Source organism: Neodiprion lecontei, chromosome 5 (genome assembly GCF_021901455.1).
Source record: "Neodiprion lecontei isolate iyNeoLeco1 chromosome 5, iyNeoLeco1.1, whole genome shotgun sequence".
In the NCBI taxonomy this organism is placed as follows: domain Eukaryota; kingdom Metazoa; phylum Arthropoda; class Insecta; order Hymenoptera; family Diprionidae; genus Neodiprion; species Neodiprion lecontei.
This window is the reverse complement of record NC_060264.1, coordinates 3,790,866-3,809,971: the sequence shown is the minus strand read 5'-3', so window position 1 is coordinate 3,809,971 and position 19,106 is coordinate 3,790,866. Positions and strand designations below refer to the sequence as shown.

Sequence of the window (19,106 nt, the reverse complement as noted above, 5' to 3'; positions counted from 1 at the left end):
AAGCGTGGAAATCCTTCATATTTCGTAAAACAAAAACGAAGAAAATAAAATAAAAAATAAATAAATAACCTACCTATTCATTACCTATACCCATTACGTGCAATCAGGATGTCTGAAACAAAGGCAGCTATACAGAACGGTCATGCAGGCAATGAAGAAAAATCGCGATGAGTTCTAATTACGGTATATTATAAGGCAATTAGCGGAATATAAAAGCTTGCTATACGTATATCGGAGCCGCTCAGCTCTTCTCCTCGGTTCTTGGTTCGAAGCCAAGCTGCAGCCGGGAGACGAGTCACGGTAAATGTAGAGGTAGAGGGTATGTACACTTAAGGACAATGAATCTGATACGGATAATTTTTTACACTAGGCAGTTACGTTGGCAACAGTGAGAAACCTGCAGCGCCACAGTCGGCCGAGCGCGAAACAAACTCAATCTCAATAAACGTAACATAACCCATGACCGTCGAATCTAACCTTAGAATACCGTGGAGATAATGACGTGTTGGATTGACACGTATTTTAAGGTTAGATTCGACGGTCATGGGTTATGTTACGTTTATTGAGATTGAGTTTGTTTTGCGCTCGGCCAACTGTGGCGTTGCAGGTTTCTCTGTGTTGCCAACGTAACGGTCTAGTGTAAAAAATGATCCGTCTCGGATTCATTGCCTTCAACTGTACATAGACAGAAGGCGTTGTACTGTATCTTACCAGCCAGTCAGCCAGCCAGCCAAGCCGGTTTCCTTCGCGCTCAGGAGTTCGAGGGCATCGCCGTCTCTCTGAAACTCGAAAGGTGGCCCCCGTTGGGCACGCTCTCTACCTCCAAACACTACTACTCAGGATTAAACCCTGCATACGCTGTTTATACACACTGGATATCCTTAACCGTATAGGTTCGCAAATGTGACAGAGCGATTACTGCTCGCGCATATCTATACGATATAGTAACAATATATCATATACCTAGATTACATTTTATCTACCGTGTGTGTATAATACACATTCAACGATCGGTCTCACGCGGGTCTAATATTGTATTATAGTAGCGGAATTGAATCTTCATTCATCTTTATTATACACCTATCAATCTTGTCCGAGGCGGTGTAGAAAAAAACTTGACGTTTTTTTTTTCGTTTTCTCCTTTTTTGTTTTTTTTTTACTCATTTTTACACGCCTCACCAATTCCGCTACCGCAACAGCCCTAACTAATGTTTGCGAAATGAATTTTCGCATATTAACTTTTTCTCGTTTTAAAGAAATTCTTTCAAGGATCTTGACTTACTGCATGCGGGTATGCTGTTTTTGTGTTCCCGTAATCATCAAAATGCTCCGCTGCAGATTCGCGCGAGAAACTTCCGGGGAAGATATGTAAAATGCGATCTTTATCGTGTTCCGTAATGTAATTCTCTCCGTATAACAAAGTGCAGGTGTTAATTAAGTAACAAAGTTATTGCTATATTCAAATTTTTTTTTTCACCCAATTAGCGTAGTTATAAAATTGCAACGTTTTAATTTACTTACTATTAACTTCGTATTCGAATTTTATACACATAATTATCAAGGAATTTCTATATTTCCTCTTGTAGTGTAGGTATGTATATGCGTCGATAAGAAACAAAGCTGGACACGATCGATATTCTGAATTATAATATGTACATACATGCCGCTGTTTTTTTTTTTTTTTTTAAATAATAACCAGATAAATAATCATCTCTATTTTCTCGATTCAATATTTCGATGGTTTCAAACTTGAAGAATGCCGGAATATTAATGCCCGAAAATGTTCCGCATCGTGAATTTTGCACATAGTGAATTCCTGTTCCGCACCGAGATCGTCACGGGCTTTGTTCGCCTCGTTTCTTCTGGACGATGAACCGCAAGTTTAAGGATCGCTTTGAAACATCCGCAATGTAGGTACGCATAAACACTTTGCGGAATGTATCTTAATTCGAAATATCATACGCATGCATGTGTGTCTGAAAATTAATTAAGAACTAGACAAATCTTCGACATCTATGACGAATCATTTCGCGAGGTCAATCGGGAATTAATCGAACGGTTAAAACGGTTAAAACCCAGCGATTTCGTCACTATAAGTTTAACAAGTAGAGAAAGAAGAACGTCGACGTCGCGTCACGAACAACAGCGACAGTAAGAGAGAATCGGAGATTTCATCACACGTGCCTTTACAAGACACTGCGTGTTGTATACCTGTAAACGTCATATTCAAACCGATCGTAACAGCCAAACGCGTCTGCCGCAAGATCGCCGGGATCCCACGTACATACATTCGTTACATCGATCTGACTAATGCCGCGTTATGTTTATTGGGGAAAGAGTAGATCCCGTTTTGAATGCGGGGGGGGGGTTAATTAGCATATTCGCGATTCGAATGATCGGCGTAACGGCTGTAATCGGGCAGGTAAACGACATAATACTGGTATCGTAAAGTGTAAAAATGGTATAATTACCCGTATAATCTGATGGCGTTGAGCAGCTTGTGGGTGGATAAAAAGTATAATGCAGTATCCTTGCAGCGTATCCTTTTCACCCCTGTTGTCCCCGTTCCTTTGTGTCACCGCGCGATGCCGGCGGTTAAATCGGTGTGCATGTATCACACATGAATGCCTGTGAAAGATTCGTTGGTTCTTTCACTTCGGTAATAAACGCGAACGAAGGTCTCTCCGTATAGTCACTGCTGCATACAGGCACACACAGAAATTGGCTCGACTTTGACACAGGGTGATGAATTTATAAATAATTCTCGAACACTTGCGATCCGACAACAGGTTCGATAAAAATTTAAGAAATTAAGTGTCTTGGTAAAAATATAAATCCCGGTATTTACGTGCGGATCGTCAACTAACGTAATTAAAGGGTACGCGGAGCGGCGAACGGTCCGGTGTTTCCCTCGAGAGCGCTGATCATTGACTGCGGGATAATAGCGCGGATTTTGAGAGGAGAACTCTGCGATACCTGGTCGGCTGAGGAAGGGGCGGGGGGGGGGGGGGGGGGGAGAAAGCCCATTTCGCGTTACGCACACACACGTCGCAATGCGCGCGTGTTTAGCGCCGCGTTTACAGCGGTACGGCAATTAGCGCGCACGCAGGCAATGCGTGTAGCTTATTCAAAGAAAAGTAATGATCCACGCACGTAGGTGATACGTGTGTAGTGCTTGCGTGCGGCGGCCTTTTGCGAAGATGCCCGCGGAAAGAGAAATGCTTCCGATAAGTACCGACTACCGCGTATTCGTCACGTTTCGTCATAAGAAGGAAGTAATCACACGGTGATTCGTTGTTTTCAAGGTCTTTTTTCGTCCCTTTTTGTTGTACCATGCGCTCGTCCATGGTTGTCGATCATTTCATAATTTTTTACATTATTTTTGTTTCTGTTTCAACGTGAAATGGTGCAGTACGTTAAGTTATGCAGCTAGTGTATAAATTATTTTTCTCTAATTATAAGAGGAAAATATTACGTATCGTTTCTTGTAAAATTCGTTCCAAAACGGTATTAATTATCGCTTTAGAAGAAGGTGCAAAAAATAAGTATTGCACGATTAAATTTCGGAAATCCTTATTCAGTTGGGTTTCTAGAAGACTTAATTCGAATCTGTCACTTTATTACGATTTGATATAAGAGGTAAACCCACTTATCTGGTGATCGGTGTCTCATGCTAAAAAATTAATTTTCAGACCACAAAATTCAACGAATTGCATACAATTGTCAAAGTATTGTTTTCTTGTGTATACGTACCTTTGTGTCGCACGTAAAATATTTTTCATCTTTCTGACCATCTACACGTATCGTATGCACACACGTTTGTACCAATCCGGTTCTCACGATATCAAGAGGTCGTCGATCGTACACCTACGATGTGGGTTTTCTGCAAACCCGTACAAATATACTGGTTGTAAGTATGGCATTGGCGTACGGTCCTCCAGACTTTTACGTATCAGATAAAAACTCATCTTCCTACTCGATCGCCACCACCTTCGCTTCTTTCGATTATTACAACGCTTTGCAGGAATTTGTATACGAATAATCATCATTATCTTCTGTCTATTCTTCACTTCGAATCAACCAATCTATGTATCTTTCAGGTTAATGAAAAACAAACACAAGGCATATTTCAAAAAAAAAAAAAGAAACCACTTACGTATCCATGTACACAAATAATAGAAAATCTCTTACGTTAAATCCATCTATTCTTTGAAACACGCCTGTCCTACGCATTAGCTATCACGAGACAAAATGAAACAAAGGAATGTATATTTTTCAACAGTATTTTCATCGTGAATAATAAGCGTTGGTGGTTGACACGTATTTTTATATACTATAGGTATATGTAAGTATAAATAATCCGTGACGCGCCTTGTCGTAAGCAACCTGATTCCGCCATACCTAGCCGCGTAAATCAACAACGCTTTTACGCAAGTTCGATCGCGCACATGCATTTTTCAAACAAGAACGAAGGATTCAAAGTTTAATAAATATAATGAGAAATTACGATAATATTTCATATATTTTCATACAAGTCACATTGTCTACAATAATAATAATAATCATAATAAAAATAAATTCTGTTGCTAACATATCAATTGCCTCGGAAGCATTGAGTATAGTTTTTCCGTTCACATCTGATTCGTTGCCTGACAGAAGATCAATACGTGTAAAAAAAAAAAAAAACGGCATATAAAATTAAAAACCGACTGTACTGTAAGAGTGAAACTAACGTAGTAAATATCATATTATTCATTTTACATACGAAATGCAAATATTGACACTACGTTTCTCCGAATCGGTCATGTAACAAAATCTAAATTAACATTTTATCAGGGTATAACTAAAAACGCTCTCATTTAGAAATAAGTATAATTTAGGATTCCATTCATATAGTATCAAACCACTTGAAATTCGAAGGAAAAAAAAAACATGTCCTAACGCCTCCGAGGAACACCCTTCCTCTGTCTATTTCTAAATGACAGCATCAAATAAATTATATATTCCTACTTCAAGCAGGGACCAAACCTGTACGGAGAAAGTATTAACGATAAATAAATTAAAATTTGTGCAGAATACATAATTGGGTAGATATTTTTTTTCATCCAACTCCAATGACACTCGATGTTATCTTCGAACAAGAAGCATACAGCGTTTGATTGTTGGACGGAAACCAAGTAAAATGCGTGTAACTTTTAGCTAGTTTTGGTCCCTGGACAAAATATCATTGGAGTTCTCGGTTGACAACCCTTGCTGCCATGTATGTTTGCGTGTATACATACATATATATAGACGTATATATGTAATGTGTGCAGATGCGAGTGTGTCCGAGAAAATTCATAAATTACTGAACAGTGATATTAAATATATTTTGATGTTTTTATAACCAACGATTGAATAAATAGAGATACTCTACTTTTCCTCCAACTCTGTGTGTTGGACCATTTCAAAGTCACGACCTGTATTTGACTTTTCACTCTCTGAACCCTCCTCGCTTACCTCTTCTTCCCCATCCCTCTCACCGTCACCATTTCTCCCCAAATTCTCTATCGCCTCCTCTTCTTCTTCGCCACTCTTAGCGTCGTTCCCCTCATCCTCCGTTGCGGGACTTTCCCTGCAAAACCGCAGCAACGCGAGTTGACTCAATTGGCTCATTGCGATATACTATATTACTTCAACAAAATGCGGCATCTTATGTAAATGTGTTCAAAGAGATACTTACCCTGGTGCCAAAGGTGTCTCTTCGCTATCCGAATCCTTGTCTTTCTTACGTTTCTTCTTTTTACTTGATTTTTTGTCTCCGTCAGAAGAAGGTCCGCAATACTCATACTGTAAAAATTATTTTAAAACAATAAAGTAAATACCAAAAATGGCAAACAGGTCTCTGAATATTTTTAAACACTGACTTGATACAGCGGCCAGAACGATGCAAAGAACCCGACATCTTCGGCCAGGTTTGGCAGAAGCCAAAGGTGATGCCTGCCCAGGGTAAGTACCCAAAGCAGGCAAAATACAATGACTCTGATAACTGCCAGTGCCAATATGAAAACCAGAAATCCAGCTGCGGTAACACTGATGTAGTAGACTCCTTGCCGAATTGAAGGAGGCCACAACGGGAAGAGACATACTCCTATTGTCCCCAAAACAACAAGTGTACCGATGAGCCAGTAATAAACAGGTATGGGATCGTAGATCCAGACGTAAGCGTCATTGCTGTCGGCAAAATACTGATCCAAGTGCATTTCCAGGCGTACCTGAAAGTCCCAAAATTTAAGAAACATGAACGTACAATAAAAAAAAAAAAAAATTGTATCTGTCAGTACCTTTGGCTTTTTCTTCAGCTCCTTTTTTTCCTCCTGTTTGTCATCGTTGTCTTTAGGATCCGCAGCATCCTTTTCTTTACCTTCATCTTTCTCAAGAGATTTTTTGTCCTCCTTGGATTCCGGCTTCCCATTATCCTTACCCTTTTTCTTAGCTCCTCTTATTTTGCTCAACTCCTGTTCAGATAGCACAACTTTTTTGGCTCGATGAAAGAACTTGTGTTTCAGCATCGAATCGAGAAAGCTTGTGATCTGCTCGCGCGTTTCAAAGAGTGTTTTATTCCAAGGAGATTTCTCAAGTAGGGCATCGACAGCCCGTGTACCAGTAAAGTACTGTACATTGTGATTCAGGAATTTTGTCTTTTTTGACGGGACATTGCTCCGTATCCATTTGGCAACTGCATATTCTTCCTTGGATGGTTTTTCTAGAACTTCTTCAGCCTCGGGATGCGCTATTTCCTGGAAGAAGACAAAGGTCAGTGATCTCTGATTAGATTCCAAAGTTTGTCAAGCATGACAACTTCATAAACATGAGTATCATCTATATTCATTATAAATCATGCTTAGAGCCAGCATGTTCTACGTCTGCATGTCATAGCACACGTCATCGTCAGGCACGTATACGGAAGATAATTTTAATAAATCTCCGACAAGTCTTTCGACAATGAAACGACATAACGTATGAATGGCTGAATCGGTTTTGGCGCAATTCAACGTTTGTCAATCATGATCATTACCACAATTAATTTACAATAATTGACATTTAATCACATATGTGTTACTTACGTCTTTGCGCTTCCTGTTTTTCCGTCGTTCCGCCATGTTGTAAATTTACCGCTACACAATATTTAGCGGATCGAGTTTTGACTGCTACTGCTAAGTCCGTGGCTACTGCTGATGGCTACTGCTACAGTCGCAACGATGATTATCATTCACGTAGTTCTTGATATCTCCACAGCATCGCCACTGTGTGAAACACATTGGTGGCGCCAGCTGACGACACAATTTTCAAACAACTATTATTATAGTATCGCTATTATCATTTGAGGGCCCGATAGAGGTTGTATAAAGTAAGGCGAAGCACATAGTCTTTGATTCGTATGAACAGTACATGGAAACTGGAACAATTTTTTTTTCATAATACAGTAATAAGACTTGAAGACTGATAAACCTGTCAAAATACCTATATTGTTTTCAACCATCCAATGTATATATATATATATTATAAAACAGTCTTAGATAGTAATCTCCACATACTATTGCATAGGGAATTCAAAGATGAAAATGTAATGTAATTGTAACGAAATACATTAGAGGAAATTATCGTTTCTTAAGAAATATGCGATATGGAGGAAAGGAATGTAAGGTTGATTCTGTACAAACCAATCATGAGATTTTCCTCACTTAGAGTTATTTGCGTAGTTGCAACGTATACTGGTCTCAAGAATTTGATGTCTACCACATCCTACACAATCACGCAAAACTTAAAGTTTTTTTTCATTCGGTTTTACGAGTAGACTACCGCCTACATAGAAATTCCTAATAGTTCCATTTTATTGCGCCGTTTTTATCGAGCTCAATCTGGCCGGTAGCAAGAAGCTTCAAAGCTTTCGGGAATAGACGGTGTTCGGCAACTTTGACCCGTTCTTGAAGAGTTTCTACTGTATCTCCGGGCAGCACTGGAACCGCTTCCTGTTCTATTATCGCTCCAGAGTCTATGTCAACCTGGAAAAAAACGAGTTGGAATTTTCAGTAAAAGAACAGCGAGGTCAGAAATAGATGAGTAATGCCAGTTGTATCTTCTCCGAAACCTCAACAAAGTGGACGGTGCATCCCGAGAGTCGAACTCCAGCGGCGAGTGCGTCCCTGTGCGCGTGGGCGCCTTTGAAAGCGGGCAACAAAGCCGGGTGGACGTTCAGCATTGCCCCTCTCCATCGTATGACAAATTCTGCAGATAGAATGCGCATAAATCCGGCCAAGCATATGAGGTCAACGTTCGCGGCACGGAGCGCGGCATCCATGTCGGAATCGAAGGCCTCGCGGCTGGGGTAGTCGGTATGTTTGAAAACCTGTTGAGAACAAAGATGCGAAATAAATGGGCATTTCATTATTTCAGGGCATGATCTTCAACTCCGAACCTTTGTTTTGATTCCAGCTCGTTCCGCTCGTCTCAATCCCTCGACATCGGACTTGTTCGATATGACTAAAACAATTTCGGCACCTATTCGTTGCATTGGATCAAGCGTCGCATCGATCAGCGCTTGCAGATTCGTACCGCTACCAGATATCAAAACGCCGACCTTTTTCAAAGGCCTTTTCAGCGTCTTAACGAGCGAGGGGACGTGTCGTCTCATTCCAGAGTCCATTACTGCATCGAAATTATTCACCACCACTCGTCGTTGACCTGTATTAGTTCGGAAAATCGACGAGTACGTTTGAATATTCAGTTTAATTTCCTATGATTTTTCCAATTCTAGGCTTACCACTGTTGTGCGAGTTGACGACACCGATAACTGAGGGTTTCTCATTTTCTAAGAGCTTTAGGATTTTGTCCTTGTTCTCTGGAGAGCCGATGAGAATTGCGCCGATGCCGCAATTAAACGTTCTTAGCATTTCCGATCTACTAATACCTCCTATAGTTAATTTTAAAAATGTAAACCATGTTTCCTTCTTCACGGCGTGGAAATCTGAAGTAAGCATACTCACCATTAACGGCAAGCCAACTGAAGATGGGTTGAATTTTCCACTTTGATGCGTCCAAGCAGACACCTGTTCCATGCGGTAAAACTCTAGGAATGTTATCGGTTAATCCACCCCCGGTAATATGAGCGAATGCCTTGATCAAGCCCGACTTCAAAGCCGGCATAACGCCCTTCACGTATATTTTCGTTGGCTCCAGTAACTCTTCACCTGGAATTTTGTTGATACCCATTAATTGGTATTTTTTTCACAAGGTTAAAAAAATAGTAAAAAGATTGTTTTCTAACCCACCAATCGTTTTTCCGGACTCAGAGAACGGCGCTGTGTCCGAATACGTTTTATCGGCCAGTCTTAGAACACTTCTAACCAGACTAAATCCATTACTGTGTACACCGCTGGATGATAATCCAAAAACTAGGTCGCCAGGTCGAATATCACTCATGCGAGGCAGTAACTCAGTCCTCTCTACCGCGCCGACAGCGAATCCGGCTAAATCGTATTCGCCGTCAGCGTACATGTCCGGCATTTCCGCAGTCTCACCGCCGACCTGAAAAAATATTGGTAATTTTATCGTTGATGTATGATACCAACAGATATCGACATAGTTTCGCATAACGTTAATTACCAGTGTACATCCAGCTCTCTGACAACCTTCTGCCACACCAGCAACTACTTTTGTGGCGGTGTCAAGGTCCAATTTACCGCAGGCGAAGTAATCTAGAAAGAAAAGGGGTTCTGCGCCATGTGCCAATACATCGTTAACACACATTGCGACCAAATCAATTCCGACAGTGTCGTGCTTCTTGCAGGTGATGGCAATCTAGTAAATAACATTGCAGAAATCCTTAGTATACAGCAAGATCCCAAGATTATCATAATTTCAGGCAAATTCACATGAAATTTCTCATAAGACTGGCATCTTTACTCACTTTTAATTTGGTTCCAACGCCGTCAGTTCCAGAGACAAGAAGCGGGTCATTGTAACCTGCCGCCTTGGTGTCAAAAAGTCCACCAAATCCGCCAATTGAACCTAACGCACCGCTTCGTTTAGTTGCAGCAACAAGTGGCTTAATAGCAGAAACCAACGAGTCACCAGCCTCTATATCTACTCCGCTACTTTTGTACGACAACTTGCCTCCGCGCAATATAGACCTGTGTATAAAAAGTAGAATGAAATGTTTCGGTAATTCTGTACAGGGACGATTGGGGACAGTTATTTGCTACAAACATATCTCACCTAGAGATACCTTTGTGTGCAATGTCGGTTCTGAATTGCTTTCCTTCGAAAGAAATTTCATCAGCTGCCACAGTGGCTTGGGCAGCTGCTCGTGCCAATGATGAGGCCAAACTCACTGTGATTAGGACCCTTCCTCCTGTTGAGAATGGAACATAGAATCAAATTGAAGCACAAACGATTTGATCAATCAAGCTCATTTTAGTTACCATTGGTAAGCAATTCTCCGTTAGATGAAAGCTTGGTGCCGCTGTGGAATACGAAATGATCGGGTTTCAGAGATACTTTGTCAATGCCAGTAATGACTTGTCCTTTCGACGACGTTTCTGGATACCCGCGCGATGCTAGAATAACACCAACAGCGGAAACACCTGTTTCCCAAGAAATTAGAGAGCTTGATAAGGTTCCTTCACAGCAAGCCTGAGTTAGATCAAAAAGTGAGTAATTATAAGTTGGAGATCATTTAACGCAGCATAGAATTAATCATGTAATTTGTATGGTACCTTCATTGCTAGGAACAAGTCAGACTTCAGTAGTGGCAGTATTACTTGTGTTTCAGGGTCTCCAAATCGACAATTGAATTCTAGAACCTTGGGACCATCCTTGGTCAATATCAAGCCAGCATAAAGTACTCCTAAAACAAGTGAACAAAAATATAGTATGGTTACAGTTTCCACAATGGTGAAAATTGAACCGACGAGAGAGAAACCTAAAAAATAAAACTTAACACGTTTGGTAGCACCAAAAATTATTGGTTACTACTTATACGTACCAACAAACGGTATATTTTCAGCACGCAAGCCATCAACGGTTGCCTGTAAGACCTTATGTTCAATGATTTTGGCATCTTCATCACTTAAAAGTGGACAGGGACAGTAAGCACCCATTCCACCTGTGTTCAAGCCAGTGTCGTTGTTGAATATCCGTTTATGATCCTGCGCAGACATCATGGGTACGACGGTTTTTCCTTACAGAAGAACAGAAATATTATAAATTCTGGAAATAATTTATGCCATGCTTGATAGCACATACTTCAGAGTGAAGTATAACAGAACTTCAATTATAGTTGTTACTATTACCATCTGTGAACGCCAATACGGACACTTCTTCTCCTAAAAGTATTTCTTCAACAATGACAACTTCTCCGGCGGTACCAAACTTTTTCTTGACTAAAATATCATTGATCGCTTCACAAGCTTCTGATTTTGCTGATGCTACAACTACCCCTTTACCAGCAGCAAGACCCGCGGCTTTAACAACCAGAGCAGGAAACTCGGACCTGGGTTAAGGGAAAAAATCAATTGCAAGGAAAGGTAAACATCGCTTTCAGTCAGGGGAAAGAAATTCGATAACAGCACACCTCTAGTTTGTTTTTCTATTTAATTGGAGTAGATAATTCTAGTTTTGGATTACCTACCGATTGACAAAATCTTTTGCCGCTTCAGCGTCGGTAAATCCTTTCCATCTTGCCGTTGGTATTTTGTGCCTGTCCATAAAAAGTTTTGACCAATTTTTATCAGCCTCAATTTTAGCAGCCTCCTTCTGTGGACCGAAACACATTACCCCAGCAGCTTTTAATTCGTCGCTCAGGCCATTTGCCAATGGATCCTCCGGGCCCACTACTACCAAGCTGACACCTTGTTTCTTGCTCCATTCCGCTATCTCCTATATAATAAACGATTAGTTGGTACTACCTATCCAAAGAGATAGGAATAAGAATTATCCTATTGATGAAATATCTTTGACAGATAAATAGTTAAAGACTGGGACAAATACCTTATTATTTTTCACATTTAACGGGACAGAAGTCACTTTATCCAGTTGCGTCGCTCCAGGGTTCTCTGATGCCAGATAAACCCAGTCCACCTAAAAAGTAGCACAAAATGAGTCTTGGTTATCTGCTAGAGTAAGGGTAAATAATTGCGGTGTTTTACATAAGGAGTATACGGCTTCACACCGCGACTGACTACCAGAGCACAATAATCTCTCATAAAAGTGAAGGAAAGAAATTTTTCATTCAAAAACGTGACTAAGAACCTATCCAGCTAGCAGCAATTCAGATCTGAAATAAATTCAACAATATGACACTCGCCTGATCGGATTGAGCCAATTTCCAACAAATAGCGTGTTCTCTGCCTCCGCCGCCTACGACGAGAACAGAATGCCGGGCCATCCTCGAAGAGTATCAGAATAATCAGAGGTTCGGCGTGTGAAAGAAGTTGGAACTGACGATTAAATATGCACTCGTGTCGATGCTGAACGTTCCAAAGGATCAGTTGCACTGAATCGAGGTGACGAGCCTTAAGTAATAGCCGGCTCGTTATGAATTAACTTGTATATCCTATCTCGTTGGGCGCGCGAGCGAAACTCGCGAAGATCTGTGAACGTGTAAACATCTGTGGCGTAGCAAACGCCGTTTAGCCTCTCGACCTGGAACCGAGAGCAACGCGAAGAGGCGTAAACCAGCTATCAATGGAATAATATTCGCGGTCATAGGTCAATCGATCAATATGATCAACACCGAAGCCGACCTCTTCCTTTATTATTTTCATAAGATATTGTTGATAATTCCTCGTGGGGGTCATTTTGAAACATGTGCGATAAACTTGTTGCTCAGCTACCAGATAAAGCGCAGAATCTCACGACCCTATGAACCGCGTGTTAAACTTGTTACGATTAATAGTGTTGCCAACTTTCGAATTTAATTATTCCACGCAGTGAATTGTTCTGAGTTTCAAACGATGGGTTCCAAACTGCGAAATGATTTGACATCACCGAATGCGTTGACTGAGGATATGCTGTCCTAAAGAGTTAAAGGCTATATTAACAATAGCAATGATGACGACAATCTGGAAATTTTATCTTGCAAATGTTAAAGATGACATATATTTGAAATCCGAATGGTTGGCAACTTTGTCGGTCTTTAAGCCCGCGATCTACAAATTGGAAACTAAGACTACGAGGAGCTAATACGACGTGTTTTTTGATTTTGACCCGAAACACGAAACTTGTTCAATTTTTGAAGTTACCGGTGTCTGTAAAACTGAAACGAATCAAATCTGTTATGAGCGTTTTTTAAAACTGTTGTAGGAGACGTACACTTATTGTTGTATTGACAGCGAAGCATGATTATAGCGAATTGAATAATGTTTACAAGATCAATAGGGCATTTCACGTGCGTCATATTTATTCCGATTTGATCACTGTACATATTTATGTCGTGATACATCATAAAGCAATCCGTAGATTTTACACAAAATATGTGTAACCCTAAAATGTATGCACGAAGTATCTTGAAAATTTCTTTTGATCTTTTTTTTGATTAGTTTCACGATTGTTTTTTGTTGTTTCGTCACTCGCACGTCGAATGCTACATGCAATATTATAAATCTATTACAAGTCGTTGCACTGTTGATTAACCTTTCCCTCGAATTTCCCCGATTAAAACTGTAATTCGTTACTGGCGCTTGTTGAAACGTCCAGCTTTTGTTCATCAAGTTGATGGCGGATGAAACGTGGTATAATTAACAAATCGTAATATGTCAATGAGAAATCTGGCAAAGTGCCCGTTTATATTTCTAATAAATTGATTAGAAGAAAAGAAAAAAATTAAAAATAAGTTGAAACTTAACTGCGTTTTTTCGTCGGGCATGTTTTTACTTCGCCCGGCGACAAGGGGCCCTATCGGACTCTTAAAAAATCGATTAATCAACGTTGCGAAAATATCACGATCATTGGCGGACAAAAAAACCAAACCGAGCAGCTCGGAACGAGATCACGACTGCGGACCACAGAAAAAATTTGTTAGTATATCAAGTACACAACTCTCACGGCGATCGTTAGACGATTTAATAAAAATTTAACAGATTTAACGAAAGTCAAGTGGTCTGTTCAATTCATAAGGCAAAACCTAGGATAAAGATAATCCGCATCTATCGATGGAACCCTCACGAGCCGGGAACGAAACCCTACATGCAGCAGTACGAAATCGACATGAACAAGTGCGGTACAATGATTCTGGACGCCCTGCAATTAATAAAAGCGGAGTACGATCCGACCCTAACTTTTCGAAAATCATGTCGCGAGGGAATATGCGGTAGCTGCTCGATGAACATCAACGGGGTGAACACCCTGGCCTGTCTAACGTAAATCTTAACAGTAACGACAGCCCGGTGGTATTGGGATAAGACGTATCAGCATAATTTACGTAGTAGCAGAACGAATTGATCGATCAAAGAATAATATTTCCGTAACAGGAAACTCGACGACAATTCATCGAAACCGGCGATTATCTATCCCCTGCCCCACATGTACGTAATTCGGGACTTGGTGCCGGATCTTTCGCACTTTTTGAAACAGTACAAAATGATAGAACCTTGGCTGAAACGGCGGGGCGAGGATCAGTACATCGGGTATCGCCAGACGCTGCAAAGTCAGCGTGACAGAAACAAACTGGACGGTTTGTACGAGTGCGTGATGTGCGGATGCTGCACCTACTCGTGTCCCCCTTATTGGTGGCTCGGCGACAAGTATCTCGGACCTGCGGTCCTGATGCAGGTCAGATAATCGCACGATTGAAAGGAAGAGGCTGAGAAGAACGCGAGTTAATTCGGATGAAAATTTTACAGGCATACAGGTGGATCATCGATTCAAGGGACTTTGAGCACGAGGAACGGCTCGCGAAGCTTCGGGATTTTTATTCGGTTTTTCGCTGCCACACTATTTTCAATTGCACTAAAACGTGTCCGAAGGTACGGGCGTATAAGTATAGGTGCAGGTTGATTTTTTACGCATGACGGATTTCTTCTTATACGATAATTATTCATTTCCTCAGGGATTGAATCCCGGCAAAGCGATTGCCCAGATAAAACGGCTACTTGCCGGTCTTACGAAAAAAGAAAAACCAGACATGCAGACGCCGCTGCCGGATCCGTGCGCTGGACCCCCCCCAAACGCCAATCCCCATGCGGAAAAATGAATTGATGTATGTATAATATATAATCGAACATATTTATATGTGGTAATAATTATTCACCCTGTACTTCTCTCATACCATAACGTTGTTGTCACCGTGGGACGTGATTTTGAATACAAAATTCTTTTCTACGTTAACACGTTGTTTACTTTTACATATTTTTCTCACAATTACGAGGATAATTTTTCATTTAAGATTAACGAGAAATATTTTCAACGAGAATAACCGTACGAAATGCTTCGTTATTTTCACCTAAAAATAGTCTTATAATCGTTTATTTAATTATAGATATGAAAATAATATAATTAAAAAAAAGTGATAATTATCGTTTAGAGCTATGTATTGCTTCACTGAAAGCACAACTTAACACTCAAGTAATATTGTATTTATCAGGTATTTTTAACAGAGTTTAGAAAGACTCGCGTCAGCACGAGTATAACAAGTGAAGAAAAAAAACCTACGTCAACTTGTCTTTGTACTGTATTAGCCATTGATTGGGGCTACGTCTATTACTTATCCCCATGATTCGTCATCACATCAAAACATTTTGAGGACTACAAACAAAAAATGTTAGGGACTAGCTCCTTCATTCTAACACTGTAACACTCAAAGTTTTCTTTTCGAACTTTCATTCCTTTCGGAACAATGTGTCTTCCGTGTAACTAGTACAATTTTTAACACAACAGTTGGAGATCACGCGAAAAATCAAGTTAAAAAAAAAAAAAAATAGAAAGTCTTCACCGTTTGTTCATATTATTTACACGTCTGACTAGGTACGACTTCGATCACAGCATTTAAGCTTAAGGATAATACTTTTGTTTTGTTCGGTCTTTGATTCTATTTTACTTGTAAAATTAGTTTTGCATAAGTAGAGAAAAAAGCTACACCTTTTTGATACCCTGATCATTGGTCGGTCCACAACTTTACATAAACGAGGAAACTTACTGAGTGAAACGATAAATTCCTAAATCATAATTATTCCGCGCAACGACCCACCATGGCTGTTACACGTTGATCTGGTACGTAAGTTTAATTACTAAGTATTTTGAACAAGGTACTCAGTCACTCTACGCGCGCCCTCTTCAACGCGGCAGTCGGTGGTTCTATTCTTTGTCGTCTGAGACCTGGTGTAGCCTTAAGCCTAGATGCGTGTACAACCGCTGATGCAACTCCTGAAGTTGATGGCACAGAAAACGGTACAAGATTTTCGTTGTATTCGTCATTTTCGTTCATTAGTTCGCTAACAATGCTTCTCACTTCCCTGTCCAGCAGCCATGGATGGCGTACGACATCCTGAATGGTGATCCGTTTACTCGGATCTACAGTCAGCATACGCTGAATCTGAAATGGATTTTATGAAATGAGAAATAATTTTAAAGGCCAGGAGATTTTTATTGCTTTTTCGAAGGTATTGACATACGAGGTCGATGGCACGCAAGGAAACCTTCTTAAACCGCTCTCTCGGAAATGAGTAAATTCCTTGAACAATTTGATGCTGCAATGATATATCTTTGGCATTACTGATGAATGGTACCAGCCCACTTAAACAACAGTACAGAATTACGCCCAAACTCCATACGTCTACCTAAAATGTAAAAAGTATTGTCAGAGAGTTGTTCCGCCCTTTGCAACTTGTGTGTGATAGACAGCAGAGAGAGGTTAAAAAATCTAAAAATTTTACGGTAAAGAATGTAATTACTTCAAACATTTTGATTCAGGAGTTATTTTGTTATTTCTCTTTTAATTAACACATGTTTATGAAAAATTTAAATACGTAACTATTCAGCAAATGAACATAAAATTCTTGGCAATTACTCACCTGGTTTGTGTACGACCCTTTTCCGTGCGTCAATAATACTTCAGGAGCCACGTATAGTGGAGTGCCACAAAAAGTGCGCATCATAGTCTGAGTGTCCACCAGCTTTGACAGACCGAAATCTGTCACTTTAACCAGTGTTATTTCAGCGTTAGTAGCCAACAGTATATTTTCTGGCTGTGAAAAAAAAAGAACAAAATTTATGTAGATATAAAATATATGAGAAGAAATAGATTTGAGTGCCTGGAGTCCGATTCGCGTGTTATAATACCTTCAAGTCTCTGTGGGTTATCCCGCGTTGGTGTAGATAGTGAACGGCGAGAACGACCTGGTAGAATATTACTTTGGCAATTCTTTCGCTCAATCCAGAACGTTCCTTACGAATCCTATCAAATAGTTCACCACCCTCCATCAGCTCAAGGACAATATAAACCGACGACGGGGTGTCTAGGATTTCTTCCATCCTTATTATGCAGGGCTGCGAAGTGTCCAAGAAGTGTTGATGAAATTTATTATAACAGGCAAATAATTCTTACAAAAAAGATGTAATTACTCACATGCCTCAAGGCCTTGAGTATGTGAACCTCATTGAGGATCTTCCCTGGATCGTTGAACGGATTCCCTCCATCACAGCCATGAAAGTTATTCTTAGCGATAGTCTTGAGCGCAAACTTTTTGCACCCGACTTTAGTATAGATCATTTTCACCTCACCGCACACACCAGAACCAAGCGTTCTTGATACAGCGTACTTGCATTTCAATTCTGGAGGCAGGATACTATTTTCTGATCCGCTGATACTCATAAAAGTATAAACTGTAAGTGAGAAGAGGAATAATGGATTTGCTTCTGTGACTTTAAATAATTTCACTCATAAGCTTGTACCTTTTTTCTCAGCCTGAGCCAGCCCGATTACGTCACCGTGTTCTAGAATAATTCGTTTTCCTTTTCCCACAAGGAGCTTATTAACAAATGTACCGTTGTGGCTTGTGTCCTCCAGGTAAACCACCATGTCATTTGTTCCAGGGCTAACAATTACCCTTGTTATTCGAAAGTGCAGCTTGCTAATAACACCCCACCATTTTTTACTGTCAAGATGTTGTTCCGTCAGGCATATGTTGCAATGTGCCGCACGGCCCAATGTGTACTCATTCATAGTCATTTCTGAAACAAAGAATTTTAAAAATACTGTACGAGTATTGAACTCTTCCGTCAATTACACAAAAACATTTCTGGATACTGGTGCTTGTCCAGTTGAGTTGGAGGTAGAAATTATAGCCGAGCTCTGCAAGATCAATGTGCGACTTTAATCTCCTTTTCCATACGAAATTTGACTGCTCACCGACTCTCTGCAACCTGTCACTGCTCGGGTAAAGCATTCCCCATATCTTCTGGGAACCTTGGGACCGTGGTTCCTGTTCCTGGCTCTGCGGGGTCAAGATGTCGGCATTTTGGGTGTCCGGTAAGGTAAGCGGTAATTGATCCTCTGTAGCCATTGCGATAGCCTTTCTGCTGGTTTGGCCCGACCGTCAAAGGCACCAACAGGTTGGAGGTGAGCGAGAACAACAGCGTTTAACTTACGGACACGTGACCGGCTCGAGAGGTTATATTTGTGGCTACAATTCCAAAATCAAAATCTCAAACATATAAATCGAAGTTCGGCAAAGCCGAGTTCGAATACCAAACTATCGGCAAGCTTCAATACGACAATAGACAATGGCAAATAGCGATTTCGAGTGAAAAATATGTGTGCATATTTACCATTTAAGTGTAGATAAATTACGACGTGGTACAGACGATTCTTCTCTGACATGAAATTATTTGGAGGACATTCGCCTGTCGCTGTTTTCGCTTGGGCGTCGAAATAACAAGCTTGAAATTATAGGGTCTCTTCCTTTTTTCTTCTCACCGTTTCAGTTTACATATTTCTTACATTTCAGTGTCCCTCTCACAATCAAAGCTTTCATTGTCAACAAATGGATGAATGCGGACCAGGCGAATGGGATTGGAAAATTGAAAGCTTTTACTTGTATATGATTGGCTCGTTTCTCGAGTTGTATATG

The 19,106-nt window shown here is 40.5% G+C and overlaps 4 protein-coding genes across 4 annotated transcripts; 1 reads left to right on the top strand and 3 right to left on the bottom strand.

Moving 5' to 3' along the window:
- Nucleotides 1-4,503: 4,503 nt before the first annotated feature.
- Nucleotides 4,504-7,338, bottom strand: LOC107220899 (translocation protein SEC62). Its single transcript, XM_015659673.2, has 5 exons — nt 7,107-7,338; nt 6,324-6,779; nt 5,907-6,254; nt 5,723-5,829; nt 4,504-5,614 (listed from the first exon to the last, which is right to left on the bottom strand). Exons 1-5 carry the CDS (start codon nt 7,140-7,142, stop codon nt 5,413-5,415), a joined length of 1,149 nt encoding a protein of 382 aa, XP_015515159.1. The 5' UTR covers nt 7,143-7,338; the 3' UTR covers nt 4,504-5,412.
- Nucleotides 7,339-7,488: 150 nt separating this feature from the next.
- LOC107220898 (trifunctional purine biosynthetic protein adenosine-3) lies at nt 7,489-12,728 on the bottom strand. Its single transcript, XM_015659672.2, has 16 exons — nt 12,347-12,728; nt 12,031-12,120; nt 11,672-11,919; nt 11,334-11,533; nt 11,027-11,221; nt 10,758-10,888; nt 10,464-10,674; nt 10,258-10,393; nt 9,950-10,172; nt 9,646-9,840; nt 9,312-9,567; nt 9,027-9,230; nt 8,804-8,953; nt 8,459-8,724; nt 8,132-8,389; nt 7,489-8,045 (listed from the first exon to the last, which is right to left on the bottom strand). The coding sequence occupies exons 1-16, from the start codon at nt 12,425-12,427 to the stop codon at nt 7,860-7,862; spliced, it is 3,030 nt and encodes a 1,009-aa protein (XP_015515158.1). The 5' UTR covers nt 12,428-12,728; the 3' UTR covers nt 7,489-7,859.
- A 943-nt stretch (nt 12,729-13,671) lies between these two features.
- On the top strand, nt 13,672-15,337 carry LOC107220894 (succinate dehydrogenase [ubiquinone] iron-sulfur subunit, mitochondrial-like). The gene is made up of 5 exons (XM_046741636.1): nt 13,672-14,057; nt 14,158-14,399; nt 14,511-14,811; nt 14,883-15,005; nt 15,089-15,337. Exons 1-5 carry the CDS (start codon nt 13,905-13,907, stop codon nt 15,230-15,232), a joined length of 963 nt encoding a protein of 320 aa, XP_046597592.1. The 5' UTR covers nt 13,672-13,904; the 3' UTR covers nt 15,233-15,337.
- LOC107220920 (ovarian-specific serine/threonine-protein kinase Lok) lies at nt 15,264-18,987 on the bottom strand. The gene is made up of 8 exons (XM_015659715.2): nt 18,805-18,987; nt 18,386-18,659; nt 17,929-18,207; nt 17,603-17,859; nt 17,317-17,523; nt 17,049-17,222; nt 16,650-16,814; nt 15,264-16,570 (listed from the first exon to the last, which is right to left on the bottom strand). Exons 2-8 carry the CDS (start codon nt 18,537-18,539, stop codon nt 16,292-16,294), a joined length of 1,515 nt encoding a protein of 504 aa, XP_015515201.1. The 5' UTR covers nt 18,540-18,659; nt 18,805-18,987; the 3' UTR covers nt 15,264-16,291.
- Nucleotides 18,988-19,106: the final 119 nt, after the last annotated feature.